At 36.2% G+C, this 27999-nt stretch overlaps 1 protein-coding gene across 4 annotated transcripts in view; it reads left to right on the top strand.

Annotated features, from left to right (window-relative positions):
* Positions 1-27999, top strand: part of LOC109046140 (beta-1,4-galactosyltransferase 2-like) — a 114378-nt gene that overhangs the window by 48442 nt on the left and 37937 nt on the right. For all 4 annotated transcript variants that reach the window (XM_042775843.1, XM_042775837.1, XM_042775831.1 and 1 more), the window contains one exon: positions 5010-5245. In XM_042775843.1, coding sequence (XP_042631777.1) covers positions 5010-5245 — 236 coding nt within the window. The remainder of the gene's footprint in view (positions 1-5009; positions 5246-27999) is intronic.

The following is a 27999-nucleotide window of genomic DNA, read 5'->3' as shown; positions in this document are numbered from 1 at the left end:
AAACTTCAGGAGCTTGACAGAGGGGTCAGTACAGGTGCAGTCGTTGGTGTACATGGAGAAGTGCAGTAGGTAGAGAACACATCCCTGTGGGGCACCAGGGCTGATGGTGCAGCAGTTTGACATAAATTTCTGTCAGAAAGCTGGTGAACCACTGCCAGATAGAGCTAGGAACAGAGAGCTGTTTTTTTTTTTTTTTTTGGTCTGGAGTGTTGAGATGATTGTGTTGAAGGCCGAACTGAAGTCCATAAACAGGATCCTCACATAAGTCCCAGATTTGTCCAGATACTGCAGGATGAAATTTACACTGCAAAATTACAACAGCATAAGTAATGTTATGAGCTTGGTGTTTTAAAGCATTTTTTAAATATACAAATATGTAATATTGGAAAAAAAGTAAAGACAAGCTACTTTTAAATATGAAAGTAAACCGTCAGTAGGTGGAAGCAAGTGTGTGTCTTACTGAGACATTGAGGCATTCATTCAATCGATTCATTCAGACGGGAGATTCATTCAAGAATGAAGAAAGTGCCTGTCTTTATGAATGGATCACTGAATCATTGACTCAAATTATTTATTCAAAAAACGCAGAATCATTCAGTAAGGAAACACTGCTGTGTGTTGCTCAGAGATGTGCAACTGTTCTGCTGTGATCTTTGTTTGGAACTATTTTTGTTAACCAAATCAAGCAAAAACAGTCAACATTGACAATATTGTACTAAAATATAAGTCACTTAATATTAACTACTTATTTAAACTCTTGTATAAAAACAATTTCAAATTTGCAATCTTGGTTTTCAGGGAAAACTGCACTCTCTTGGTCATGTCATGTTGCTTAACTAGGCTATATGTGACCCTCTCTGTAAAAACCAAGCTAAAGTCATTTTTTGTGATTTACTGTTTTCTACATAAAATCATCCTTCATAAGGTAAAGAACATTCTGGGAAAATGTAACCTTTATATCTTTAATATTGTCTGAGTAGAGCCATGCCAAAGATTGAAATTATAGTGAAATTAATGGTGGAAATCAAACTTCGATGCTTGTTATCTCATAATTAGTTTTTTGAGACTAACCTGGATTTCACAGAGAGGGTCACATGTGTTTGATAAACATAAAAACCAAAGTTTTACCGCAGTATGTTACTTTCTGTGTGCAGTTTTTATCTACTGCGAAATCCACTCGCATTTGGCGGGTTGGCAGGTGTTAATGTCAAGCCCTGACTGTATATTAGAAAACATCAAAATTCAGTTATAAATAAAAAAGAATATTACTTACTACACTTTTTAGTGAGATGGGCCTGCATGTTTGCACACAGATCATCAAAATCATTCTCTTGCACATACCTGGTAGTCAGTCTGCGCACCCAAATTTGGGAACCACTGCTCTAGACCATTCTCTCTCCATTCCCCTTCCATGCATGCCACTTGACTGCTTGCCTTACTCATAACACTGCTTATTAGAAGTAGTTGAATCCAGTGAGCCTTTGTAGATACTACTTCAAAGGGACCTTTGCAGAGAAAGAGGGGGAACAGCACACGGTGACGCCACACACTGGATTTATTGAAAGAAGGACCTTGTAATGAGGTTGGTGGACACAACAACGCTTTTTTTCTTCCATTCTATTTCTCTGTGTCCATGAGGAGTAGCCAGTTACAACAACAATCCAAGTGAGCTCAGGATGAAGATTGCAGAACACCACAGAAGGCTAATGCCATTATAAACATCTGACTATTAAATTGTCATGGTCAATGTATCTGATTGACTGAATGCTGGAAATAAACACACTGATTATGCATACGGAAGGTTCTCTAAGGATAAGTACCTTTATCTCCGGACAGGAACATCTATTGGTCATGTCATGTTGCTTAACTAGGCTATATGTGACCCTCTCTGTAAAAACCAAGCTAAAGTCATTTTTTGTGATTTACTGTTTTCTACATAAAATCATCCTTCATAAGGCAAAGAACATTCTGGGAAAATGTAACCTTTATATCTTTAATATTGTCTGAGTAGAGCCATGCCAAAGATTGAAATTATAGTGAAATTAATGGTGGAAATCAAACTTCGATGCTTGTTATCTCATAATTAGATTTTGAGACTAGCCTGGATTTCACAGAGAGGGTCACATGTGTTATAAACATAAAAACCAAAGTTTTACCGCAGTATGTTACTTCTGTGTGCAGTTTTATCTACTGCGAAATCCACTCGCATTTGGCGGGTTGGCAGGTGTTAATGTCAAGCCCTGACTGTATATTAGAAAACATCAAAATTTCAGTTATAAATAAAAAAGAATATTACTTACTACACTTTTTAGTGAGATGGGCCTGCATGTTTGCACACAGATCATCAAAATCATTCTCTTGCACATACCTGGTAGTCAGTCTGCGCACCCAATTTGGGAACCACTGCTCTAGACCATTCTCTCCATTCCCTTCCATGCATGCCACTTGACTGCTTGCCTTACTCATAACACTGCTTATTAGAAGTAGTTGAATCCAGTGAGCCTTTGTAGATACTACTTCAAAGGGACCTTTGCAGAGAAAGAGGGGAACAGCACACGGTGACGCCACACACTGGATTTATTGAAAGAAGGACCTTGTAATGAGGTTGGTGGACACAACAACGCTTTTTTTCTTCCATTCTATTTCTCTGTGTCCATGAGGAGTAGCCAGTTACAACAACAATCCAAGTGAGCTCAGGATGAAGATTGCAGAACACCACAGAAGGCTAATGCCATTATAAACATCTGACTATTAAATTGTCATGGTCAATGTATCTGATTGACTGAATGCTGGAAATAAACACACTGATTATGCATACGGAAGGTTCTCTAAGGACAAGTACCTTTATCTCCGGACAGGAACAATGTCTCAATTACATCCGCAAACAGCCGTGCTATACCCTGCTGACCTGCTGCTGCTTAGTTTAATGATATGGCTGATAGGGAAACGAGTGCAGGTGCAGCAGTAGGCCTTACGTATAATCAACTATAAATGTATTTTTAACCAGACCTGTCTTCTGGCACCAAAAATAGAGTAGCAGGCTGTGAGATGTACACAAAGCTGCTGTTCTTCACATCTAAATTGATGAGATGGTACCTGAGTAGCTGCTTCTGCTGCTGCCAAGGTCAGCTCAATTGCTGTAAGCTCCATCACTTCCAGGTGTCAAGGGGTCAGATTTCACAGAGTTGCTTGATGTTAGATCTTTTACAACATATGTCCAAACACTAAAAAAAGACAAAAAAACTAAATTAACAAGCATCTAAAAATAATACCATTAAAAACTACCAATCAAAAAATATTTTAGAAAAAAAAAAAAGAAGCCTCTTACACTCACCAATGTATTTATTTGATCAAAATACAATATATATATATATATATATATTAAAATAATATTACAGTTTACATGAAATGTGTTTTATATATATACATGAATATATATATATATATATATATTAAAATAATATTACAGTTTACATGAAATGTGTTTTGTGCTGAAAAAAAAAACAGCACAAAACAAATTGTGCAATTTAATGCATAATTTCTTAATAAGTAGTGCACAGAAAAAACATTTAAAAAAAAACTTAACAAAACCAAACTTTTGAATGGTAGTATTCCTTAGAGCCGTGGTTCTTAAATGCTGTAGCGTGATGGACCACTTCTCTGTGCAAATTTCTCTTTATTTTGAAATAGGAGAGACACACCAATATCTAAAATATTACAGATACAGAGAAGGTGCTAATTATTTTCATGTCTCATGTATTTTCATGACTAATAAACAATATATGGTTCTATTTTCTCTAAATAAATAGTAAAAAAAATGTCTTTAAATGCTTCAAGTAGAATAGGTAGCACAACATTATAATGTACTGTTTAAAAAACGAAAATCCATTTTGAGATTTGCAAAGGTTACATTTAACTGTTCATAAATTATTAGTATTTTACAGATTAACTTTACATGAGTGTTAGATTGCAGTAAAGATAATCTATGAAAATTTAGGAGGCACAAATACAAATCTAATATGGGCCTACAAATCCAGTATTTGACTTATATGGTACTAAATTTTTGTGCACCACAAGGAAACATCCTCACTTTGACTTCTACTTTTTGATAATGAACGTAAATTAACCAAATTGACCAAGCTTCACTGTATTTCGCAAGAATCATACAACTTCAGTGACACAACAGAAACATTACAAAGTAATTTTAACCCAGTTTATTAGGTCATTGCTATGAGTTGATTTAATTTGATTCATTGCAGTGTTAAAATTAATTCAGTGATTCTTGCCAAGTTTAATTATTTGGTTAATTTAGCTTTATTTTTTTACCCCAAGTCCCAAGTTAATAGCCAATCAACTCGAAGACCACTTGAAATCCTTTATGGACCCCAGTTTAGGAACCATTGCATTTGCTGATTTACAGATCGGGGAAAAAACTTGCCTGATAAAGGAAACACAATCATCCTTGAAAGGTAACACATTTGTGTCTAATCTAGACTTGTTTACATATTTGATTCGATTACAATAGCTGATTTGCTATGCATTCGATTTTTATAGACAGAATGAATCTTTATTATCAGATGGGAAAACATAATGCTGCTACCTAAAAATGGCTCTCCATACATATTCAGTAGCAGCATAGACTCCTTTACTAATGAGTGTTGTCGAAGTCCCTGCGGCCAAAACTACGTCAGTTCACCAGCAAATAGGGATTAGATTTTGGCTAGGTGTAGTAGCGAAATCTTTTACTGTTAAGACTCCTGCAAAGTCTTTGTGTGAACATGTAAACAAGCCTTATTCTGCTTTATTGATTGGTTGTCTCAACTTAAGATCTGTGGATCAATGAAGAGGAAGAGGGAGTGAAAGAAAACATTTTGCGCTCCCTCTGCTGGAAAGACAGCTAGTGGTGATTGTATTATAATTGTAATAATCATTCCCAAATTCACTCTGCTGTGAAGTAATGCTGTTGTAACTTCTTATATGTATCACTGAGCCTCTTTTCTTCTCTGCAGTGGGACGTCTCCTCATCGAATTCAGCTCCCAGATAACCCTCGAGCGGGTGCAGAGAGAGAACCCTAATGTGACCGAAGGGGGGAAATACACTCCTCCGGACTGCCGGCCGAAACAAAAGGTGGCCATCATCATCCCATTCAGGCACAGAGACAACCACCTGAAATATTGGCTTCACTACCTGCACCCAGTCCTGCGCAGACAGAAGATCGACTATGGGATTTATATCATCAACCAGGTTAGTGTGTATATGTTTTTTTGTGTAGGACATTTTCACACTAGAGCTTTTAACAGTCCCTATTATCCCTGTTGGAGAATCTGTGTTTGTCGAACATGATATTTGGTCTCTATCTGGTCTAAGATGGTTATTAGTAAATCTAAGCTAGGCATTAGTTGGTCCAAGCTGGCTATTTGCTTATTGACAGCCATCAAGTTTGAAAAACCAACTTTACCATCTTTACCTGGTAGCTGGTTTGATGCTGGTCCAACATGGACAGTTACCAGCTAGAAAATATTCCAAAACATCTTAATTTGGGTTTTCCAGCCAAGGTATCAGAGTTGGTTCATTTGGTGGGTGTGAAAGCTGTTTTTCACATCAACGAACCACAAAGGATATGTACGTTCTTCGTTCCAAGCTATTAAGTTCACCTTCTTCTCCATGGTAAACAGCTGCTTCTAGTAGGTCTACTCACTGTGGTCCTCACATGGATGAAAACATATTACAATTCAGAGCTGAATATCAAAAGCTGTTCCATAGTGGATGCTGTCAAGGTTCATTTAAAAAGAATGACTGGTAATGGGAGCCTAGAGGCTGTTGTGTTTGAATTGTAATCAATGCAGGAGATGCTTTGGCATCTTAAATAAACTGCTTTTGTTCAGAAACAGCTTATGAATTAATGTTAGTGGTCGACCGATATATCGCCAAGGCCGATAAATAGGCCGATATTTGGCATTTTCAAGTTTTTTTGGCAAGTTTTTCTGCTTAGCCGATGTGTTTGAGGCGTGACTTTTATTTTGAGAAAGAATGAATGGCAAGAATGGCAGCGCCTGAGCAGCACACAGTGCTCACATTCTCCCTCTTGTTTACTGTCATTGTTAACAGTTCTGTATAATATGGATAGAAGTCTGTCTAATAATCAGATAGTGCGGTTAAATAAAGGAATCAATGTATACAAAAAGTATTATAATGATTGATTTTATATTATTAGTAATAGAAAGTCAAACATTATAATACTTTCTCGTTTGCTGTCAGAATTAAGCAAAATGCATTTATATCATTTCAGCAAATCTTTGAATGGCTATTAAACATTTAATATCACAAACCTTACAAACTTAGTTGAATCCAGCTGTGAGAACTTGTGAAGTGTGCATTTTTATCCAGCATGATCGCGTGTTCTTTGTGTGACGTTCAGTCCGTATGAATTGAATGCTTTGAACTTTAAACTTTAAACAAATTATGCTGCGCTTTATGCATTTGCCCACTTTCATAATCATGTCATTTTCTCTGTGTGCTGTATGTAAAATAAGTGTTACCCTGGCTTTATTTGAAAAACATGATTCCCAATGTACACAAACTTCCCAGAATACTAAGTGCTCTGTTGGTTACAGTGTTTACTTTCTTTGAAATTATATTTTTTATTAAATATTTATTTATTTGTGAAAAATACTTTTTCATCTAAAGTATAAGTATACACATTTATTTTTTAATCCATTGGCTTTATATCGCTATCGGCTTTATATCAGCTATCGACCCCCTGCTTTCCAAGATATCGGCATCGGCTGTCAAAAAAAAACAATATCGGTCGATATCGGCTTATGTATTTTGTTATATATTTTATTTGTTTGCTTATATATATATATTTAGATGCTTTTCATTAATACAGATATATCCATTGATATCTTCCAAGAAATTCGACCTGTGGGGGTTGGGGGAGGTGGTTGGGATTGAACTCTGATTAGGACAAAGCAATCAAAGCATTTGTGAAAACAGCTGGAAGCTTTGCTCGTCTTCCACATCCCCCTCTTTCAACAGTCTGTTGTTCTATCTGTGGAATGACCCTGGAGGGGCGGTGGAGATGTTCAAGGCCAAGAGAAATCATTAGCCTGCTTGCCACATTGTTATCTGCCTAGGCCTGTTGTTTGGGTTAATGAGAGCGATCAAAAGTTTGCAGCCATCCATCTTCAAAGTTTGCAGAGGAATGATGTGACCTGTTGAGCGGCGAGCGCTGAGAGATCTATCTGTGGACTAACAAACCAGGTCAAAGTGTCTGTAATGGATGGAGCATCAGCTGAACTCTGCGCTAAGGTTACCGTTCTTATCTTAGAGGTATCACATCACTAAATGCAGGTTAAATACGTGACAGATTGATGTTCATCTGTACATATGGCTTTTTATCTTCAAGATTTAAAACCACTGAACAGAGACATAAAAGCAAGATTTTTTTTTTTTTTTTTTTTTAACTACACTCTTTAGTATCTGTGTGACAGTTGGAATTGTTGCAAGGCAATTGGATCTTATTCAGACTCAGCTTTACAATCACAGATAACTGCAGACTAAATGGTTTTAGCTAGCGCTGCCAATCGATTGCAAATTTTTAATCAAATTAATTGCAGGATATGCTGATTAAATAATTAAATTAATCACAATTGACATCATAAATCAATATTTGCTAAATCAATAAAAGCTGTCAAGGTGAGATAATGTGAAAATAAGTAAATTATGTTGAGTACAGTTTAATAGTGCAAAAATAGTAAAGACAATATGTTTTCTTTCCATATAACTGAACATATAGTAAGTTTATCACAGAAATCTATTTTGCCATTCATTTTGTGTGTATATCTTAGGTAGACTTGTATTCCCTCTGCACCACTTTTGAAATGTTGGTCTATACCAAGGAGGTAAAATATACATTATCCGTTCATGAATGAGGTAGGAGTCGGTAAGATTTTTTAAATCGTTTTATTCTCTCTATTCTCTCAATGGTAAGTTTAAAGACAATTACTACCGTACTTCAGATTACCTGCTGGGAGCAATGTTTTCATTGTTAGCAGTTTTTGAACACATCAGCATGTCCTGTGTTTATGCCCCCTTAGAAAAGTGTCTGAGTGCTTTTCTGATGGGCCCTAATAATACACTAATTTGTCATTCAGACATTGTTTTGATCAATTTAATACATAAAAACTTAATTCGCTTCAATCTTTGCATTGCATATATTTTCAGCATCTCAGAAGTCTAACTATAATGCATTATTTTTTATTAAATTAAAATACTATTTGTTAAATTAGCAAAATTGTCAACTCTATTCTTAACCAAACTCTGCATAGCTTTTCTCAATACATATCCCTTCAGTCTATTTAAAACTATTTTTATAATTTTAGTTTTCATTTTTACTTTAGTTTGCTTAAGTAATTTTATGTGCCATTGTTATTTTTATTGTCATTTTTAGTTTTTTTTTATATTTCTGTTTATCTTTATTTTCATTACAGTTTGTTTTATTATTTTTAAGTTTCGTTTTTTATTTCTTTATTGAAAATAATTTTTTATAGTTTTAGTTAACAATAATGACACTGAGTTGTTCATATGTTATATATAATATCATATTTATATTATTTACTTAATACTTGTTTATTTAAAAAATATTGAAATTACTTCGAACACACTCTTGATGTTTTTTTTGTAATACTTGAACTCACTGTAATCTTTGAAGCCTGTCTCATATCAAACAAATCTCTTCTTACTCAACACTCAACATTCGGGCCTTCAGAGATACCCTAAAAAACCTATGCTAACAATCATGGAAAGACACTGTTTGCTGTCTGTTTTGTTTGCTCAAGCAGTGCTGTCAAAGTGTGTTGAGAGGGTCTCATCAAAAATGTAAAATGTGTAGCTAGTTATTTGTGCTGTCAGAGCTGAGCAGTGAGGAACGCACACCATCTGCACATACACGCTCAATTGTGACATTAGGCACTCTGCGTTTTCATTACCCAAGCAGTAACAGGAAATTTCCTCACTCAGCTCAGTGTAACTGAACAAAATGAGCTATAGACCAGTGTTTTGCTCCTTTCTCAGTACAAGCTGTTTGCTAAATGAGTGCATTTCTGTATGTTGGTGTAGATGGTGCTGTACATACCTGTTTAAGTACCACTAGGAGACAAAGATAACAAGACCCTTTCAATTTTGAAAGCACTGCATGCGTTATGTAACAAAAGTTTGTGTCTCTCCAGTTTATGGGTCAGCCATTTTGAAATTAAGTGCCATAAAAAAGTTTTCTTTAATTCACTTTTGATTGAAGGCTGTGTCAGTATATATTGATCATCCAATGTGTTAAGACAACGCACTGCATCATACACTGCAGCATACACAAAGTGCAATTTTTTTCTGTATTTCAGTTGAAGAAAGGCTTTATATAACAATAACTTTATCTCTTTCTTTATCTACTGAGATTTTAGTTTACCTAAAATGAAATCTACAAAGTAAATTTAGCCTTCAGACATGTTCAGATGTCCGATTCCTCAGGCATTCTGATCATCTTGTTGCTAAATCGCTTGTATCTACTGTAGTCTTTCTTTAACATCTTTTATTCAACTGGCTGGCAAAATGGAAAATAATTTCTGGATGTTTTTGCCTCATTTGGCATGTGAAAAACAACGTTTTGACCTGTTTGTCATTTTAAAAATAGCTATGTTCATCCCTTTTTTTATTTTCGCCTTTTTGATGGGGAGGGGTGGGATGCACTTATTTAATTTCAAGTCTGAGTCAAATACTTTTTTTTCTGTGGAACACTAAAGATGTTGTCAAAACATCACTGGACCCCACTTACTTTTATTGTATGGACAAAATATGAGCATTATTTTAAAAGTGCCCTTTATGGCAATAGATTTCCCCTTTTAAACACTCATATGTCCACGTGTGATTTGCATTACTACAGAAAGGCCACCATGCTGACTCCTTTAAGCAGCGAAGGTTACAGATCAGTTAATCTTATGAGGATGATGCATCATTGCTGTGACCTCTGCTGCTTGCTGTTGAACTGAAATAGTTTGAATCTCACTGGATCTCATCTAGTTAATTTAAAGGACAGACACTGAGTTCAGTCAGGTTTTCTCTTAGAGGTTTACGCACACACACATGCTGCCTATGCCAAGTCATTCCTCATCAGTATCACCCACTAGAAAACACGCTGTATAATGTGAACGCAATACAATGTGACAGGTGGTGAAAAAATAAAAACCATTTAAGGCAGGTCAATAAGGACTCTTTCGTCTCGCCCTCCCTCCCTGTTTGTCTGTTCCTCTTCCACTCTCACACTTTCAACAGGATGATAGTTGGGAGTACTTCATGTATCATGCTCACTAGAGTGTTAAATGATTTTAAGTGGGGCCGTTTTACCCAGGACTGGGGGGAGACGTGCTAATTCCTCGGATCTTTGGGCTGCCGCATAAATGCTGTCATGTGTGTTGTAACCGTGGGTTTGGAAGGGCGTAGCGGTGGGACAGTTCTTTTTCTTATCTCAGTCCTTCTCACATGTGACCACCTCAAGAGGTTTGACACACTGACTTAAGTTTAAGGTAGTTTATTTTTGTATAAATCAAGTTTTTATTCACCCTATAAGCATCCTAGGAGATACATGAAAGCAAGAAGTTATCTTTTGTGGTACTGTTGGGATTCACCAACCAGCTGTTGATTAGTGAGTTTGACTAGTTCATTGACAAACTAGACTAGTCCAGTGGTTCTCAATTGGTGGGTAATGACTAATATACAGTGGTAAATGCAAATAATTAATGGCTATATGTCCATTCAAATGGTGTCTGTCACTTTGAAGAAGTTAGGCAGATGCCAACATGGATTTTGCTTAACATTTCAACATCAAAGAAAAGAAAGAAAAAAATCTTTAGATCTTTTCCAAATCTACATTTTTAAATCTTTTATCTTTAGAATTGTAATATTTGAGTCAGGGATGTTTTATAGAGGGATAATTTAAAAATATTATCCTTGCTGAAAAGTATTATTATTTATATATAAAAAAAAAATAATACTGACCTTGAATACTGTTCAAACTTTTAAACAGTAGTTTAAACATTTACAGATGGATAAATGGAGTCTCCTGAATGCAGCTTCATGTTGACTTTATATACAGTAAACAAATGCATCTAGGTTTTTTTCTGACAGTATCATTTGAACACGACTCATTATTCAGTCTCAAAATCAGTCTTCTTGAATGTAATAAATACTCACGCCTGCCTGTTCTTTCTCAACCTTCAGACACCCTCCAACTCTCTTTCACCACACATAGGGGGCCTCTAGCCGCCACCTCCTGCTTCACAAGCTGATTGTTGCCATGCCTGGTTATGATAACACTGAACACGTTAGGATGAGGACTGTGTCTCGGTAGGGACTGCCAGGGACACAGGCCAATGTTTCCCTGCCTCCCATCATGCATATCGTGTTCACTGGACAGCTTCCCAGATGCACAGAAAAAGAGACAAGTTAATATGTGGACTGTAAACCTGTACTCAATAATATAACGCGATGGGCTTCAGTTCCAAAGTGTTTGATAGTATAGACTTTGATAGTATAACTTATAATAGTATAGTATAACTATACCAAAGAGTGAGCTGAGATGTTAGCATAACACAGTTTGATGATTTTTTTTTACAGGTGTCCGTGTAAAAATTAGCCTCGTTGAGCCCTGAATTGTATTTTACTTCATGTTTCATGTATCTACAAGAAATTTTAAAGTCTTTATTAGTGATAATATTATGCTAATACCTCCTTCATAATGTATGAGATTCAAGCTTTGACATGTATTATGCAGGATGAACATCCTGGCAAATTTACTTATCAAATCTTTAGTTTAAAAAAATGAAACTAAAAACTAAACGTGTTAACACTAAAAACGACAAGAATATTCGCAAATTATTAATATAGATAGTCCCAGTTTAATTTCACCAGTTGCCAGAGGCTGTTTATTTATTGAGTATCGATATAGTAATACCAGAGGCTGTTATTGTAACAAAGCCAAAAATTGGGGTATCGATCCAAACCTCTGCAGGATTTAGTGTGTGATATTCAAGTTCATGTTTTTCAGTTATGCAGTTAACACACAGGATTGATAGAAATCATAAGGGCACTTGGGGATGCAGGATATTTATGATGTTGCACTGCCGTCACCACTGACCTTTTAGATGCCGTGTCATCACAGCGGCCTATCAGCATGTCATTTCCTGCTCTTTTCTTTACTCCACTTGCCTGCCTCTTGCTCATGAGGGGATAAATAAGGAATGAGGGTGAATAACAGCTTTTTTATTACATTATTTGTTTGCAGAGGGGGAAAGATTGGATGTTCAAGTCTCTGTTGAGCCAACAGGGAAAAAGCTGAACATGTTATTGCATGTCACTCACTTGGCAACAGCAGGCTTTCTTCCTGTTGTGTTTTTTTTTTATTGTTTTGTGCTGTCTGTGGTTCTGAGTGCTGTATTGTGTGCTGTCATTCTAATGAGATTAAATACAATTTCTAAGATTTTCAGTGAAATGGCTGCCGACTTGGTAGATCCGTGAGGAGGGAGAGTGCTGCTTGGTGTGAGCTTGACATAGACACGTTGTGTCTCATCATCCGGTGTGATTAGAGTCCAGTTCCCATGGCCACTACAAATCTCCATCTATCTGTTAGCTAGTGTAGGAGACAGGGAATATGTGATCTAATCATCGGGATATTATTTGGATTAGGAATAATACCAATATTTTAGAGAAAATACAGTATACTCCTTTATTTAAACCTTCTATCCATACATTTTACCCTTCACAAGCAAAACAAATTATATGCAACAGAACCAAAATGATTTTTTTTAAGTTATCTAACATTATTGTTATTGTTGTTGTTTTATATTTATAATGCTGCAAATGATTTCTATTTTAAATAAATGCTGTTCTTTTGAACTGTTTATCAAATTGTGAAAAAGTGCATCAGATTTCCGCAAAAAAAAAAAAAAAAAATTAAGCAGCACAACTGTTTTGCTTTTCAACATTGATAATAAGAAATCTTTCTTAAGCACCAAATCAGCATATTTGAATAGTTTTTGAAAGATCATGTGACACTGAATACTGAAGTAAAAACCTGCTGAAAATGCAGTTTTGCCATCACAAGAAAAAATTACAAATTATATTTTAAAAAATATTTAAATAAAACGTTTAATAATATTTCACAGTATTACTATTTTACAGTATTTTTAATTAAATAAATCCTTGGTATAATAAACAATTGGTAATAATTTTTTTTTTCAAAAACAAAAGGTCTTATTAACCCCCCAATTTTTGAACAGTATGTAGTGAGCAGTGAGCAGAGAGAGTGTTTTTGAGCATTCTTGTCAGTGTTATTGGTTGATGAATATTAATGGCATACGGTAATAGATAACAACAGGTCTGTTCAACTGTATTTATGGTCCATTGTACAAATCTGATATTTTATTTTTGCTCCACCAGTTTACGTTCACTTAATATAAACACACTGTTTACATAATATATGTATATTTGACTGCTCTTGCTTGCAGCTGTATTGCCATGAGTGTTTTTCAGTCCACATGCTTATTTACGTGCGAGTGTTTGAAAACAGATGCATGCAGCATCAGTCAAAGGGACTGTATTCAGTACTACCGATCATGTAAAATAACTTATATTCTTATTATCATTTATTTATATTTTAGTTTCACTTGGTAATAAAGCACCAGTTCTTCTGATATTCCTATTAGAAATCAAAGTAATCTTAGTCCCTTGACCACATATTCTACCAAAGGCAGATGAAATCTTCCCTTTCTTAGGAGGAATATCAAAAAAGCAAGTCTACAGCCGTGGCCAAAAGTTTTGAGAAGGAAACAAATATTAATTTTCACAAAGTCTGCTGCCTCAGTTTTTATGATGGCAATTGTAATTATACTTTAGTATACCATAGTAACATCTGACAAAAAGATCTAAAAACACTGAAGTAGCAGACTTTGTAAAAATTTATATTTGTCTCATTCATTAAATAGCAAATTAAAATGTGTCTTCTCTAATATTTCTTATTCAAAGTTCAGAATACTAATTTATGACACTAATAACTGCTAAAAGAACACATGTAGGTTATATTGCCATTTAGATAATATACATATTTAAATGTTCACGAATATAAATCTTGATTTCTGGTTTCCTTATGCTTACTTTTCTATTCACAAACACAAACATAAATGCCAAGCTCAGATCGAGTGACGTTGAGATTTTACAGATTTACAACCCATCATAAGCTAAAACTGAGACTGGACTGTGCACAAACATTATCATCATTGCCAAGCTCAGATCAAGTGACGCTGAGATCACAGCATTCCGCTATTTAAGCTGTCGTACAGTAGATATTCATGGTCTTAATAAGTAACTAAAAGCTTGTATCACAAACTGAATTGAAAGAGAATCTAATCTGACTGCATAAAACTTACTATGGTGTATTTTTAAGTGTAACATTCACTACTTCTGCCTTTGTTTCAAGAAGGCTTATGAAATAATATAGAAGGAGAACATTTAATTTTCTTTTCCCCTTTGATTCCATTGATTTTTTTCCCTCCTAGAAGATGTGAGTGAACACAGGAGATCATTTCCCAGTCTATAGCCTCTCTGTTTTTTATTATGAACATTTAAAGTTTCATTCCTCCAGTCAGAATCAAAGTCCCTGAACATGTCATGTGATCTGTAGAGGTGTGCAGAGACTATTGGCACAGATCCATATAAATCTGTTGAATGGAGACCTTTCTTGCCTTCTGCAGTTAGTGCGGAGCTACTAAGGTTTATCTCTCTTCAGCCGTTCAAAGAGCCTCATTTGGGATTGCAGGCATGCTACACACATACACAAAACCTTTTTCCTTTACTCACTGAAGCTAAGCAGGGTTGAGGCTGGTCAGCACATGGATGGAAGATCTGATGAGAAAAGCTAAAGTTCCTGCTCTAAGGAGTGATATATACGGTAATGGCCAAAAATATCGGCACCCTTGGTAAATATGATCAAAGAAGGCTGTGAAAATTAATCTGCATTGTTAATCCTTTTGATCTTTTATTTTTAAAAATTCACAAAAATCTAACCTTTCATTGGATAATAAGTATTTAAAATGGGGGGAAATAGCATTATGAAATGAATGTTTTTCTCTAATACACATTGGCCACAATTAACGGCACCCTTTTATTCAGTACCTTTTGAAACCTCCATTTGCCAGTTTAACAGCTCTAAATGTTCTCCTATAATGCCTGATGAGGTTAGAGAACACCTGACAAGAGATCAGAGACCATTTCTTCATCCAGAATCACTTCAGACCCTTTAGATTCCCAGCTCCATGTTGGTGCTTCTTCTCTTCAGTTCACCGCACTCATTTTCTATATGGTTCAGGTCAGAGGACTGGAATGGCCATAGCAGAAGAATGGTTTTGTGCTCAGTGACGCATTTTTGTGTTGTTTTTGAGGTTTGTGTTTGGATTATTATATGGTTGGAAGATCCAAACATGGCCCATTATAAGAGTCAGTCACTTAGTGATTTTTTTTTTTATCTGTTGGTATTTGATAGAATCCATGATGCCATGTGTCTAAACAAGATGTCCAGGACCTCCAGCAGAAATATAGGCCCACAACATCAAAAATACAGCAGTATATTTCATTGTACACATGGGGTACTTTTATCCCTGTGTTCACCAAACCCATCTTGAGTGTTTGCTGCTAAAAAGCTAATTTTTTTGTTTCGTCTGACCATAGAAGCCAGTCCCGTTTGAAGTTCCAGTCGTGTCTGAAAACTGAATATGCTGGAGTTTGTTTTTGGATGAGCTAGGAGAATTTTTCTTGAAACCCTCCCAAACAACATGTGGTGATGTAGGTGCTGTTTGACAATTTTTTTTAAGGTTTTCTGACCATGAGACTCTACTTTTTTTCTGCAATTCTGCAGCTGTGGTCCTTGGAGAGTCTTTAGCCACTCAAACTCTCCTTCTCACTGTTCATTAGGATGATATAGACACACGTCCTCTTCCACACAGGTTTATAACATTTTCTGTTGATTGGAAATTCTTAATTATTGCCCTGATGGTGGAAATGGTAATTTTCACTGCTCTAGCTCTTTTCTTAAAGCCACTTCACTAATTTGTGAAGCTTAATTATCTTTTGCTGTACATCAGAAATATATTCTTTGATTTTTTTTTTCTCATTTTGATGGATGATTAAGGGAATTTGGGCTTTGTTATCCCTCCTCTTTATATTTCTGTGAAACAGGAAGCCGTGGCTGGATAATTTCATGTTCATAATCACGCTGAAGTGCTCAAAATTGTGAATATGAATGAGAATATACTTCAGAGATATTTTACTCATAAGAATTTCTAGGGGTGCCAATAATTGTGTCCAACATGTATTTGAGAAAAACATTTATTTCATAATGATATTTCCCCCCATTTTAAATTCTTATTATCCAATGAAAGGTTAGATTTTTGTGAATTTTTAAAAATAAAAGACCAAAAGGATTAACAATGCAGATTAATTTTCACAGCCTTCTTTGATCATATTTACCAAGGGTGCCGATATTTTTGGCCATGACTGTGTATATGTGTATATATACAGTTTTGCAAATGAATAGAATTTTTGCATTTTAGACATTTAAACAATTGCATAAAAAGTTTTGGAAGTAATAGAGATGCAAGCTATCGCTTGCTATTTTGGGGCTAAATGTTGCTTTGTAGTTATTTATACACACATATTTCTCGTAAATTAAAGAAATATGTGTACAGTATTATCAATTATGTTATAATAATATGGGCAACAGGATTAAAAGTTTAGCTTGATGCACAGTCAAAATGACATTTTATGTAAAAATTAAGAAAATGAAATGAGATTATATACTTTGCTTCAAGAAAGCAGTGAGCACAGTGTGTGCCGTTTTTTTTCCTCAGCCCTTGCTCTAACACAGCACAGTACTGCTGGTTGTTGATGTCTCATCGCTCGGCAAGATTGAGCTCTATTAGATCTATTGCCTATAATACTGCTGAGACAGTAATGGCATACTTTGAGATAAAAAATTAATAACGGTTTCAGTTGAAACTTTTCCCTTTCTGTCTCAGTTTTATGATTCACCTTTCTCTCTCAGAGTAGTAGTTGACCTTGCTGGGAAAGCATCTGCCACAACATGAAAACAACCCCTGCTGAGACTGATCTGAGAACTGTTGAGTTCACCCGAGAGCTGAAGTTTGCCAGCTCTGCTTAATCAAGATTATGTGCTCAGTAGTCCCTGCTAGGGGTGTCGAAATTAATCGTTTCTTCGATGCATCGCGATGCAGATGAGGACGATTCGGTATCTGTTCAGTAATAGACCATAACCGATTATAACATACTGATGCTTTTCTGATGCCATTTGTCTCATACATGCTTTGCCGCGGTACATCGGCTTGAAGCGCAGAATGATCAGTGTATTACATCAAGTACCACAAGAGCGATAGGAGAGCACATGGATCCTATGCTTTCGCGGTTGATGTCATACACTCATTTTGCGCAGTGCTGCTTCAAATCGAATGCGCCTAATGGCGGAGGGAGGCGAGACGCGGGTAATTAAAAATGCTCCAACTACTTTAAAAGCCAACATCTGCCCACATTTAGGCTTTCATGAACAACCTGAGCACGACCTGGAGAAGACACATACTGTGTGTAAATCATGTCACGCACAATGAAATATGTAGGGGGTAAGGATGGGCAAATGTGTTTGTTGAATTTCTGTCTCTGATAAATTCATTTAACCATTAAACTGTGCAATTTAATACCAGTATGAATATCAATATGACATAATAGAAGAATAATGTACACATATGAATTGCATATGACAAATATTGAATTTTTTTAAATAATTTGTATTCTTCATATTACTTGTATGATTGGAAATCTAAAATGTTACTGAGTAAGTCTGAATTAAAACTTATTCGTAAAGTAAGATCTGGGCGATTGAACATTTCAACATGCAAAGTAAATCGCGCACGTGACTGGACAGAAAGTGAAGCTTCGTTTGTCATTGTTCACGTGATTTCTATGACAATTAACAAAACAACACAAGCTTCAAATCGAGGCTTCATCTGGCACGCCCATTTATTCTCAACACAAGCTCCGATGCCTCGGTTCAAATGTCAGATCACTAGCAGGAGGCAGGCTACTACCACTAACTTAAGAAACCAGGTCAGGTACAGTTCATATATCTGACTGCTTGTATTTATTGACAGAATTGTATAAATGTGAAGTAAAATTGAAAATTGAGGATGCAGTGCATCGTCAATGCATCGTGATATCGAATTGAACCGAATCGATGACACGATAATCGTAACCAAACAGAACCGTGAGACCAGTGTAGGTTCACACCCCTAGTCCCTGCACTGTCCACTCTCAGAGCAGAGAGGTGACTGAGTATTCAGGGTCAGTGTTGGTAATCAGTGCTGTCGTTTTAGGCTGTTGCCCAGATATAATGGAACACTATGTTGGGAGGGAACGATGGGTCCTGTTGGTGGCAGTTCCATTGTGCTACTGCCTGCGTTTTTTCCCCTGGCCTTCATTTAAAAGTCTGAGTTTTTGTGTATTTCTTGTATTCAACATAATTTGTATTGTTGTGTACATTGTTTCCACTTTCTTTGTTCATTTTGATGATCTTTTGTTAATATAAGTTAATATAATATAATCTATCTGTCTGTTTCTATCTATCTATCTATCTATCTATCTATTTATCTATCTATCTATCTATGTGCATATGTTGTACTATACAGCTTTTTTTTTGTGGTCCTTTTCTGTGTTCGTTTGATTATCTCTTTTATATTACATTATTTTCATGCCCCTGTGTGTCTGACAGATAAAATGATGCAGATGCAGAACAAAAGTGTCAGGAGGCCTGTATAATAGTCCATTCAATTAACCTCTAACCCAACTTATAATATGAAACATCAGCTTGAATCTGAACCTTTTTATTTTCCTTCCTAGTAAATGTTTTGCCCTTTGAGTTGGCTATTTGTTAGAGCACTTATACATTCTCTTTATATTTATGGTGAAGAAACATGATGTAATGTTTCATCCTCACTGTGCAATAGGGTTTGTGTTTGGGCACAGGTTTTGCACTAGGTACCAGGCCAATGCAGTCAATCACTAACAATCTCAACGGTGCATGATTTTGCTGAATTTAACCACACTATCCATTGCACATGCAACTCTGTGTTGGAGTGTATTTGAAGAAAATACTGGAGTTGCTACAAGCAACTCTCATGATGGCCAGCATTTAAAATGTTTTGCATTCAACCTACAAGCATGAGTTTCTCTGGAGATACAGTTTGAAATACTCACTCGTCTGCTTTCACTTATGGTTCTTCTCAAGGACACATTTCTCGGACTCGGTTTCAGTTCTGCCTCTCATACAAAATGTAGTTAATAAACAAACAAACAAACAAGCACATCACAGCTGTTTTTATGTGCTGTGCTTTTTCTTAAATTTCCCAGTCTGTCTGGTTTATATATATATATATATATATATATATATATATATATATATATATACACACACACACACACACACACACACACACACACACACACACACACACACACACACACACACAAATACACTTGTGGTGATGTTCACTACTCCCACAATATTTATTCACAGGGAAAATATAAGCAAAATGAGCATGTTTTATGTATCACATTTTTCTCACAAATATTAAGCAGCCACAAAAAGTAAAGCATTAATAAAAACACTGAATTTCTTGAGCACCAAATCAGCATATTAGAATGATTTCTGAAGGACCATGTGACATTGAAGACTGAAGTAATGGCTGCTGAAAATTCAGCACTGCATTACAAGAATAAATCATGTTTGAAAAAATATTCAAACTTACATATGTTAATTAGATGCCCAAGCAGATAAGTGAATGTGTTCATTTGTATGTAAATATGTTTATCTATTACTTATTTTTTTATTTATCTGCTTGTGCATGTAGTATATAGAGAACTTGCTACTAAGCATCTCAGTGCATCTTTTTGAAGATTTGATGCCACTAATCTTGCAATCTTTGACAAATCCAGTGTTTATTTATTCCACCAATAAGACACTTCTGTGTCTGTACTTCTGAAATTTGACTTAGCCAATCAGATTAGAGTTTGCTAGCTGAACAAGGTTTTTCTAGTTTGTAGCAATATGCATCAGATGATCTGTGGGTAGACTTACAGCACTTTTCCACTGCATGGTACAGCTCGGCACGGCACAGCAAGGCATGGTACGGCTCAGCTCAGTTTGCGTTTCCACTGCAGTTTAGTACCACTATAGAGTGGGCAGGATCATAGACATGTCATTATAGTTGCGCTGCCTCTACTGTCAGGCTGAGTGACCTCCTGCGATCCTCGCTGGCTGTGCTGATTTAATCTAGCGGGTCTAGTGTCTCGTGATTCTCTCTGGCCAATCAGTGATAAGCAGGGTTTGCATGTCACATTTTGGTAACAGTACGGCACGCTTGGAAACTCAGTGGAAAACCCCCCAAAAGTGAGCCGTGTTGTACCGCATCATACCATGCAGTGGAAAAGTGCCATAAGACTGAGGCTATGAGGAGACAGACTGGGCCTCACTGGCACCTTGACCTCTGCTTGAGTGGTTCACCCACACCTGTTCATGCGTTTAGCCAGGGCCATGGTGTGAGTGTCAGCATAATCCACCTGCCACACTTGCAATCTATGCGAGACAGCATTCCTCAACCCTGACCATGTAATAGGCTGTCCTTCAGAGTGGAAATGTCCCATGGGCACTACACACACAGAGAGAGAGAGATAGAGATGGCATATCATAGCGTTGGTCACGAACAGATGGGGCTCTTTGCCTCTGGACCTTGTGTGGCTGGCCTAATCCATCATTTAAGATGAGAAGCCTTTATTTTACTCTCTCATCTCACCATCCTCACGACAGCCAGTAAGTATTTATTTTTTTAGCATGTTCACCTTGAATCACCAGCAAACATAATCTATTGATTACACAAGAGTGTGTGTTCCCTTGCCTTTTTTTTTCAAGAAGCCCACAATAAGTTTCTATGCTTGACTACTGGGAAATTGTGGTCAAGTGCATATATTCTCATAAAATGTTTAATTCTCGGTCTTCATTAATAATAGATCTAGGCCAATACCAATCTGCCTGTGATATAGCAAGGGGTGAAATTACAGACAACAGAGTTTCTCTTGTTGTCTTTGAAAAATATTAAGATATTCCAGATATTTTACATCCAGTTGAGAATATCAAGGCACATATCCAGCTAATCGTTGTGCACATCACCCACACGTACCCAGAGGAGGACTGCAAATTACTGGCTGGTATGCAAGTCTTCTGAAGGACAAATAGCGAAATGATCAAGCGTCTTTTTGGTAATTGGCTCATTTTAGTGGGCAAGGGCTCCTAAGTGAAAGTAATGATGTTTTCCCCATATTCAAAGTGGAATGCTATGGTGGATGTGAGGTAGGGAGTCATGCCATCTGTTTATCAAATTGCCAGTGTAATGCACCGTTTTTAAGACTAATGGGATTTGTAATTAAAGTTAAGCACATAGGCAACACAAATCAAGAAAGCTTTTCCTAAAGCACACTCACATTAAATGCACAATTCTATTAGCAGCTGCAGACTAAAGACCATCAGAAAAATTAAGGTCTAATTCTTTAATTGCTTGCCCTCCCCGTCTGGGGCTGTTTTAAGCAGGGCCTGTTTTGACAGCAGTTTACGAGGGTGAGCATTACGCTTCAAGGAGCCGACAGATGAGGGGAAAAATGTGCTTCTGTAAACCTGGCCCGCTGCTCTGATAATGCATGAAATATTTGTTGGAATTTACACTTTTGATGTGATATTTTCCACATTTAACACCGTATCCTTGAAAAAGAAAAAATGTTACAATGCACTAGTCAACAAGCTGTCTTACTATGTTTCTGCTTTTGCATGGAACATTAAGTTTATAGCTGAATAAAAACCAACAGACAGGCAAAAACAGAGCTTCAGTAGATTGTTGTCTATTTTCTCTTTCTCACAAACAGACCAGCAGCATTTTATTTGTCTGTCCTTCATGGGTTCATGCTTTAAAGAGAAAGAGTTCACCCAGAAATGACTGTTCTGTATTCATTTTCTCACCCTCATGTCTTTCGAAACCTGTTAATTTATTTCTTCCGTGAAACACAAAAAGAGTTGTGTATAACAGAATGTTCAAGCAGCTCTATTTTCTATATTGAAAGTGTAAGGTGAACGTGACTGTCCTGCAAGATTTTTAATGAATAACTTGAATAGCTGTTACTTACTGTAGATGTTTCTCTATATACCCGACTAGCCAAAATGAATGTGAATTCATAATTGATTTTTTTTTTTTTATTCTCATATCCTCTAGGTCCGTTCTTCATTTCTGTAGATAGCTAGCAAGAGACCAAGGCAGAAAGACATCGTCTCCCTGCAGCCTGGCCTTTTAAGTAGTGAGAAATTGAGGTCAGGCATGGAGACAGTCCAATTATGGCTAACCCTAGTAAGATTAGCTGCAAAAGTTCTACACTGTATTCAAGGATTTCAGTCTGGCTGAATTTGATCTGGTTTTAGAGTGGAGCAAATCAACACAGTTCATCTGAAATCAATTATGCATAACCTGCAGAATGAAAGCAGATAACTTTCACTGATTGCTGTTGAATTCAGAAGCATATATACGGAAGAGGATTAGGGCCAAGCAATAATAAAAAGTCATTATATTGCGAGATTAAACTCATTACATTTCGAGAAAAAAAGTCGAAATACAATCTTGATAATAAACTCATTAAATATCGAGAATAAAGTCGTTGTGTTTCGAGATTAAACTCGTTAAATTTCGAGAAAAAAAAGTCGAAATACAATCTTGAGAATAAACTCATTAAATATCGAGAATAAAGTCGTTGTGTTTCGAGATTAAACTCGTTAAATTTCGAGAAAAAAAGTCGAAATAATCGTGAGAATAAACTCATTTAATTTCGAGAATAAAGTCGTTGTGTTTCGAGAAAAAAAGTCGAAATGAAATTGTCAGGGAAACAGGTCAATTTAGCTCAAAGGGAATCATTTAAGATTTAAAGGGAATTTGAACAGAATCACTGTTTCACGGCTGATCACTGAAACGGCCAGCGATTCACTGAACGAGCCGTATAACATCATCAAATCTGCGCTGGATATTAATATCCAAAGTATAGTGAAAACACTATTAATTAGCACAGTAACAAGATCGGCAGTTTAAGACATTAACTTGTAAGCACAAAACACAAGATACTTCTCTTTTCAATATGAATAAGGCTTTATTATATAAATCTAAGACATATAAACTAATCTAACACATAAGCACACGCACTCACACATTCACACAAGTTGCAGGAGGATAGAGAGTTAGGAAAGGATGAGTTTAAGAGAATGAAAATGTGAAATCCCAAGTTTACAGCAATACGTGAAATTGCATAGACATGAACAACCCCCAATCACTTAATTAACCCTCGCATTGAGTTCATCAATTAGGTTAAAATTATATTAGATAACACCAGTACAGATCTGGAGGTACGTTACTTGCATTGCCTGTGTAAAGGGGTTCCCTTTGTTGTCGTTGAAAAGGGGGTTTCCCGAAGTTGCTGATTGGCTGGAAGTTCAGTAGTCGTTAAAGTGACGTCTTGGGAAGCCCGTGGTTGGGCGTAGGCTGAAGATGCGGAGTTGTGGGCTGGTTGAAGTTTCAGACGGGCACGCGAGGTCAGACTCGGAGACAAGGCGTTATAAAACTTAACTCAGAACACGAACTCTCAAACGGAAAAGAAAAGAAACTAAAGTAAAGGAATAGAAGTAAAGTTTGACGAGACTAGGTGGTGTTTCTTCTCATCGTGGCTAAGCAGCAGCAGTGCAGGCTGAAGCACGCTGGAATGGAGCTCGAAGAACGCTAAAAGTGATGACAAAGCATGACTAAAAGCAAACGCTAAAAGCAAAAGCTAAAAGCAGGCTAAAAGCCGGCATGACTGATAGCAAAAGCTAAACAAAAGCTAAAAGCTAAAAGCCAAATTTGATGGTGTCCTGAGTATTTAAACTGGCCTTTTGGCCACACCTCAAATGCTGTCTTGACCAATTAGATATTGTCTTTTCTCGGTGTGTTGCATTGTTTACCCACACCCCATTCATAAATCATATGTTATCTTATCAAGCACATGGTCCGAATTTTCCCGCTCTTGCAGGGTATAATTTGGACATGATTCCTATAACAAGAATATGATACATTTGACAAATAACTGATGGTCAGAAACGTTTCAAGCAAGAAGATTCGAACACACACATACTAAACATGAATATGATCCCTTAAGCTATTCAAGAGTTATTTAAAAAGACATACACAATAAGTGATTAGAAACATTATAATCAAATGTCTGGGTTACATGTATAAAATGGAGTTAAGCAATGGACTGATATCCATTTAGAAGTATTTTTTGAGTTCATTTTGGTGCATATATGCATTGGAAGGCATTCTCTGTGCCATTCTGGGGAGTAAGGATACGTCCTGTGAAGACCAGAGGGGTTAACTGGTCTCCTTAGGAATTTCAGTCTGGTTCTGCTAGGTGGGGGGAAGTCAATCCAACGATCTTGTTTACTCTCACGGCTTTACATTCATGTGAAGGTCAGACTGTCCATCTCTTCGATTACTTGCCCCAAATTAGACAATCTCTTCTTTGAATTGAAATTGTCAATAATTGTTCTAATGGTGTTAATGTTGAAAGCTGTTCTCTGAAAGAGTTGGTTAGTTATCTTGCTTCAGACTGTGGTGCTAGGAGTTGATTTACAACATCCTGCCTTTCTGTGGAATTCGGCTCATGTTTCAACCAGGCTCCCGATCGAATCTTTAATTTGTCTGGTTCACGCTACAAAATGTAGAGAATAACGCATTCGATCAGTGTTCATTGCATAGCCTATATCTTTCAGTAACAAAGAAATACTTTCAACTTTAGCTAATTATGAAACAATAATACTTAGCACACGAACTTTAAAGAGAATTTGCAAGCGGCTCGGTCTTTTTAGAAGAAAAAATCAGTCCAATTTGCGCGATGTAGGCTACTTGCTTTTGTCCAACATGAAATGACAACCAGAGGACAAATGCAAGGTCATCGCTGGCTTCACCCAAATGCACTCTGACACTTGTACAGCTATGATAAATTAAAACCGTACGGCATTGCCATTAATGGCGTGTAATGTAATGAGTTTATTCTCAAGATTGTTTTTCGACTTTTTTTCTCGAAATTTAACGAGTTTAATCTCAAAAACACAACGACTTTATTCTCGATATTTCATGAATTTATTCTCAAGATTGTATTTCGACTTTTTTTTCTCGAAATTTAACAAGTTTAATCTCGAAACACAACGACTTTATTCTTGATATTTCATGAGTTTATTCTCAAGATTGTATTACGACTTTTTTTTCTCGAAATTTAACGAGTTTTAATCTCAAAACACAACGACTTTATTCTCGATATTTCATGAATTTATTCTCAAGATTGTATTTCGACTTTTTTTTCTCGAAATTTAACGAGTTTAATCTCGAAACACAACGACTTTATTCTTGATATTTCATGAGTTTATTCTCAAGATTGTATTTCGACTTTTTTTCTCGAAATATAACGAGTTTAATCTCGCAATATAATGACTTTAATCTCGAGATGGTTTTATTTTTTTATTATTGCTTGGCCCTAATCCTCTTCTGTACATATAAGTATTTTAGTTAAGAACAGAAAAAAGAAAAGTGAAAGAGTGTGTGTGTGTGTCAAAAACTGTAATATTATAAATAATGATTGCAATTTAAAATAACTTTTTCTATTTTAATATATTTTAAAATGTAATTTATTGCTGTAAAGGCAAAGCTGAATTTTCAGCAGCCATTACTCCAGTCTTCACTGTCACACGATGCTTCAGAAATCATTCTAATATGCTAATTTGGTGCTCAAGAAATTCAGAGTGTTTTTATTAATGCTGAAACTATTCCAGAGTAAGTTCCACTCACATCAGATTTCAGCATTTTAATAAGCATCAAGTGATTTACATTAAAGTAGGTTCAGGTCAGGCATCCAGACAGATTCCTGCTATTTATTACTATGTGAAACAAGGTTGCTGATGCAGATGTGTTTAACGATTCAGGAGAGTGATTCTGAATCATTAATCAAATGGTTCCTCTCTTTTCTGAGCCCCGTGGAGGCATGGGGCAGATGTTTAGGGAGATAATAAGGAGGGGTTCAGAATGTGATTGGTTGTGCTCCAGCTGAGCCTCGTGGGGCTGCATTCTTATGCACTCTGCCTGAATTTTGATTTGGCATGGCGCTGCAGCCATTGTAGCTGTGCTAACTTTGCTAGATTTCAACAGAGTACATCAGTGTTTCTTGTCTCTTTCAAGACTTTCCCATTTTTCAGGATTCCTTTGGAATGGTTGGGGTATAGATGATATGGCTGCAAGCATTGATCATCTCTGCATAACTCCAAACAATGTGGTTAATATGAATTGGAGTGTGGTGACAAATAATGGTTCTTCACTTGAAGATTCACTCTTACCACACTTTACAGAAGTCAAATGTGGCATTCAGTACTGTTGCATCTTCAATTCACTGTAACACAATAAAAAAGGAGAAATCTAAAAAACTGTCGCTCTTTTGAAGCTTCAAAGAGCACTCAAAAGCATCATAAAAGTATCATTAAAGTAGTACATTATGACATAAGTGTGGGAATTGTTAACTGGATCATTGAGTCAGTGAGTTAAACCAGAACAGGATCAGTCTCATTCATTATAGGAGTTGTTTAACTTTGTATGTGTGTGTGTGTGTTTGTTAATTGGACCCACTGATTCATTAAAAGAATGAATTGTTCATGAATCTGACATTTAATGGATGTGCCAAAGATTTTCAATGGATAACTTTTTAAATTTCAATCTGTCTCACTAAGAAAGCTGTTATAATGGCTTAAAAAGTATCTAGATATAGTGTGTGCCTTGCATTTACCATTTTTATGACATTTAAATGGTGTTTTTGCATCCTTTTTGAAGCTTGAATGCTTAAAGTAACAGTTCACTGTGAACATTTATCCGCCTTCATGTCATTCCAAACACATTACCTTATTTCTTCTGTGGAACATAAAAGAAGATGGTATGAAGAATGTTGGTACATTGTTTCCCACAGACTTACACTCTATGTGTGGTGGCACTTCCCCTGGGGGAAATATATATGTATATAATGTAAATAAAAAACTGCACACAAAGCAGTTGAAAACTCAAAAAAACTATCTTACAACACAATACACTAAAGAAGCGGCAGAAATAGTGGTTTCCCCGGTAACAGCTATACACAAAACAGCACTGCCCTCATGAACTCTACTTTATCAGGCATTATAGGAAAGATTAAATGAAAATGACATCAAAAGTTTTCTAAAGACAATCGGTTCCCTTCAAAAAAAGATCACTTGTTAAAAACACCCATGCCGCATTTTGATTTTGAAATGTGCAGTGCTCATGTTTATTCAATGAAGTCAAAGCATTTTGGAAAACCTATTATTGGAAACCATTTTATAATCAAACAATTTCCGCCACAAATTCAATTCAATTCAATTCAAGTTTATTTGTATAGCGCTTTTTACGATACAAATCATTACAAAGCAACTTTACAGAAAATTAAGTTTCTACAATATTTAGTAGTAGCTTATCAGTGGTGACTGTCAGTTCATGTGCATATATCAGAAATGTTTAGAAAAAACAAAAAAAAGACGTAAACAAACAGACGATTAACACTATTAACAGCAATTATGCAATCAAACTTATAGCAAAATGTGGTAGTTCTGTATGTTGTCTCTGGGTTAGCATCATCTGAGGTCCTCTGAGGGGTTGGCATCATCTCTTCTAAGGGTGTTCTGGATCCAGACTGGAGCTTGTGTAAATCCTAGTTACCACGGGATGTAAATC

The sequence above is a fragment of the Cyprinus carpio genome, chromosome A2 (genome assembly GCF_018340385.1).
Source record: "Cyprinus carpio isolate SPL01 chromosome A2, ASM1834038v1, whole genome shotgun sequence".
Classification (NCBI taxonomy): Eukaryota; Metazoa; Chordata; class Actinopteri; order Cypriniformes; family Cyprinidae; genus Cyprinus; species Cyprinus carpio.
Note: the sequence above shows the minus strand (reverse complement) of the source record. Positions and strands in the feature narration are given on the sequence as shown.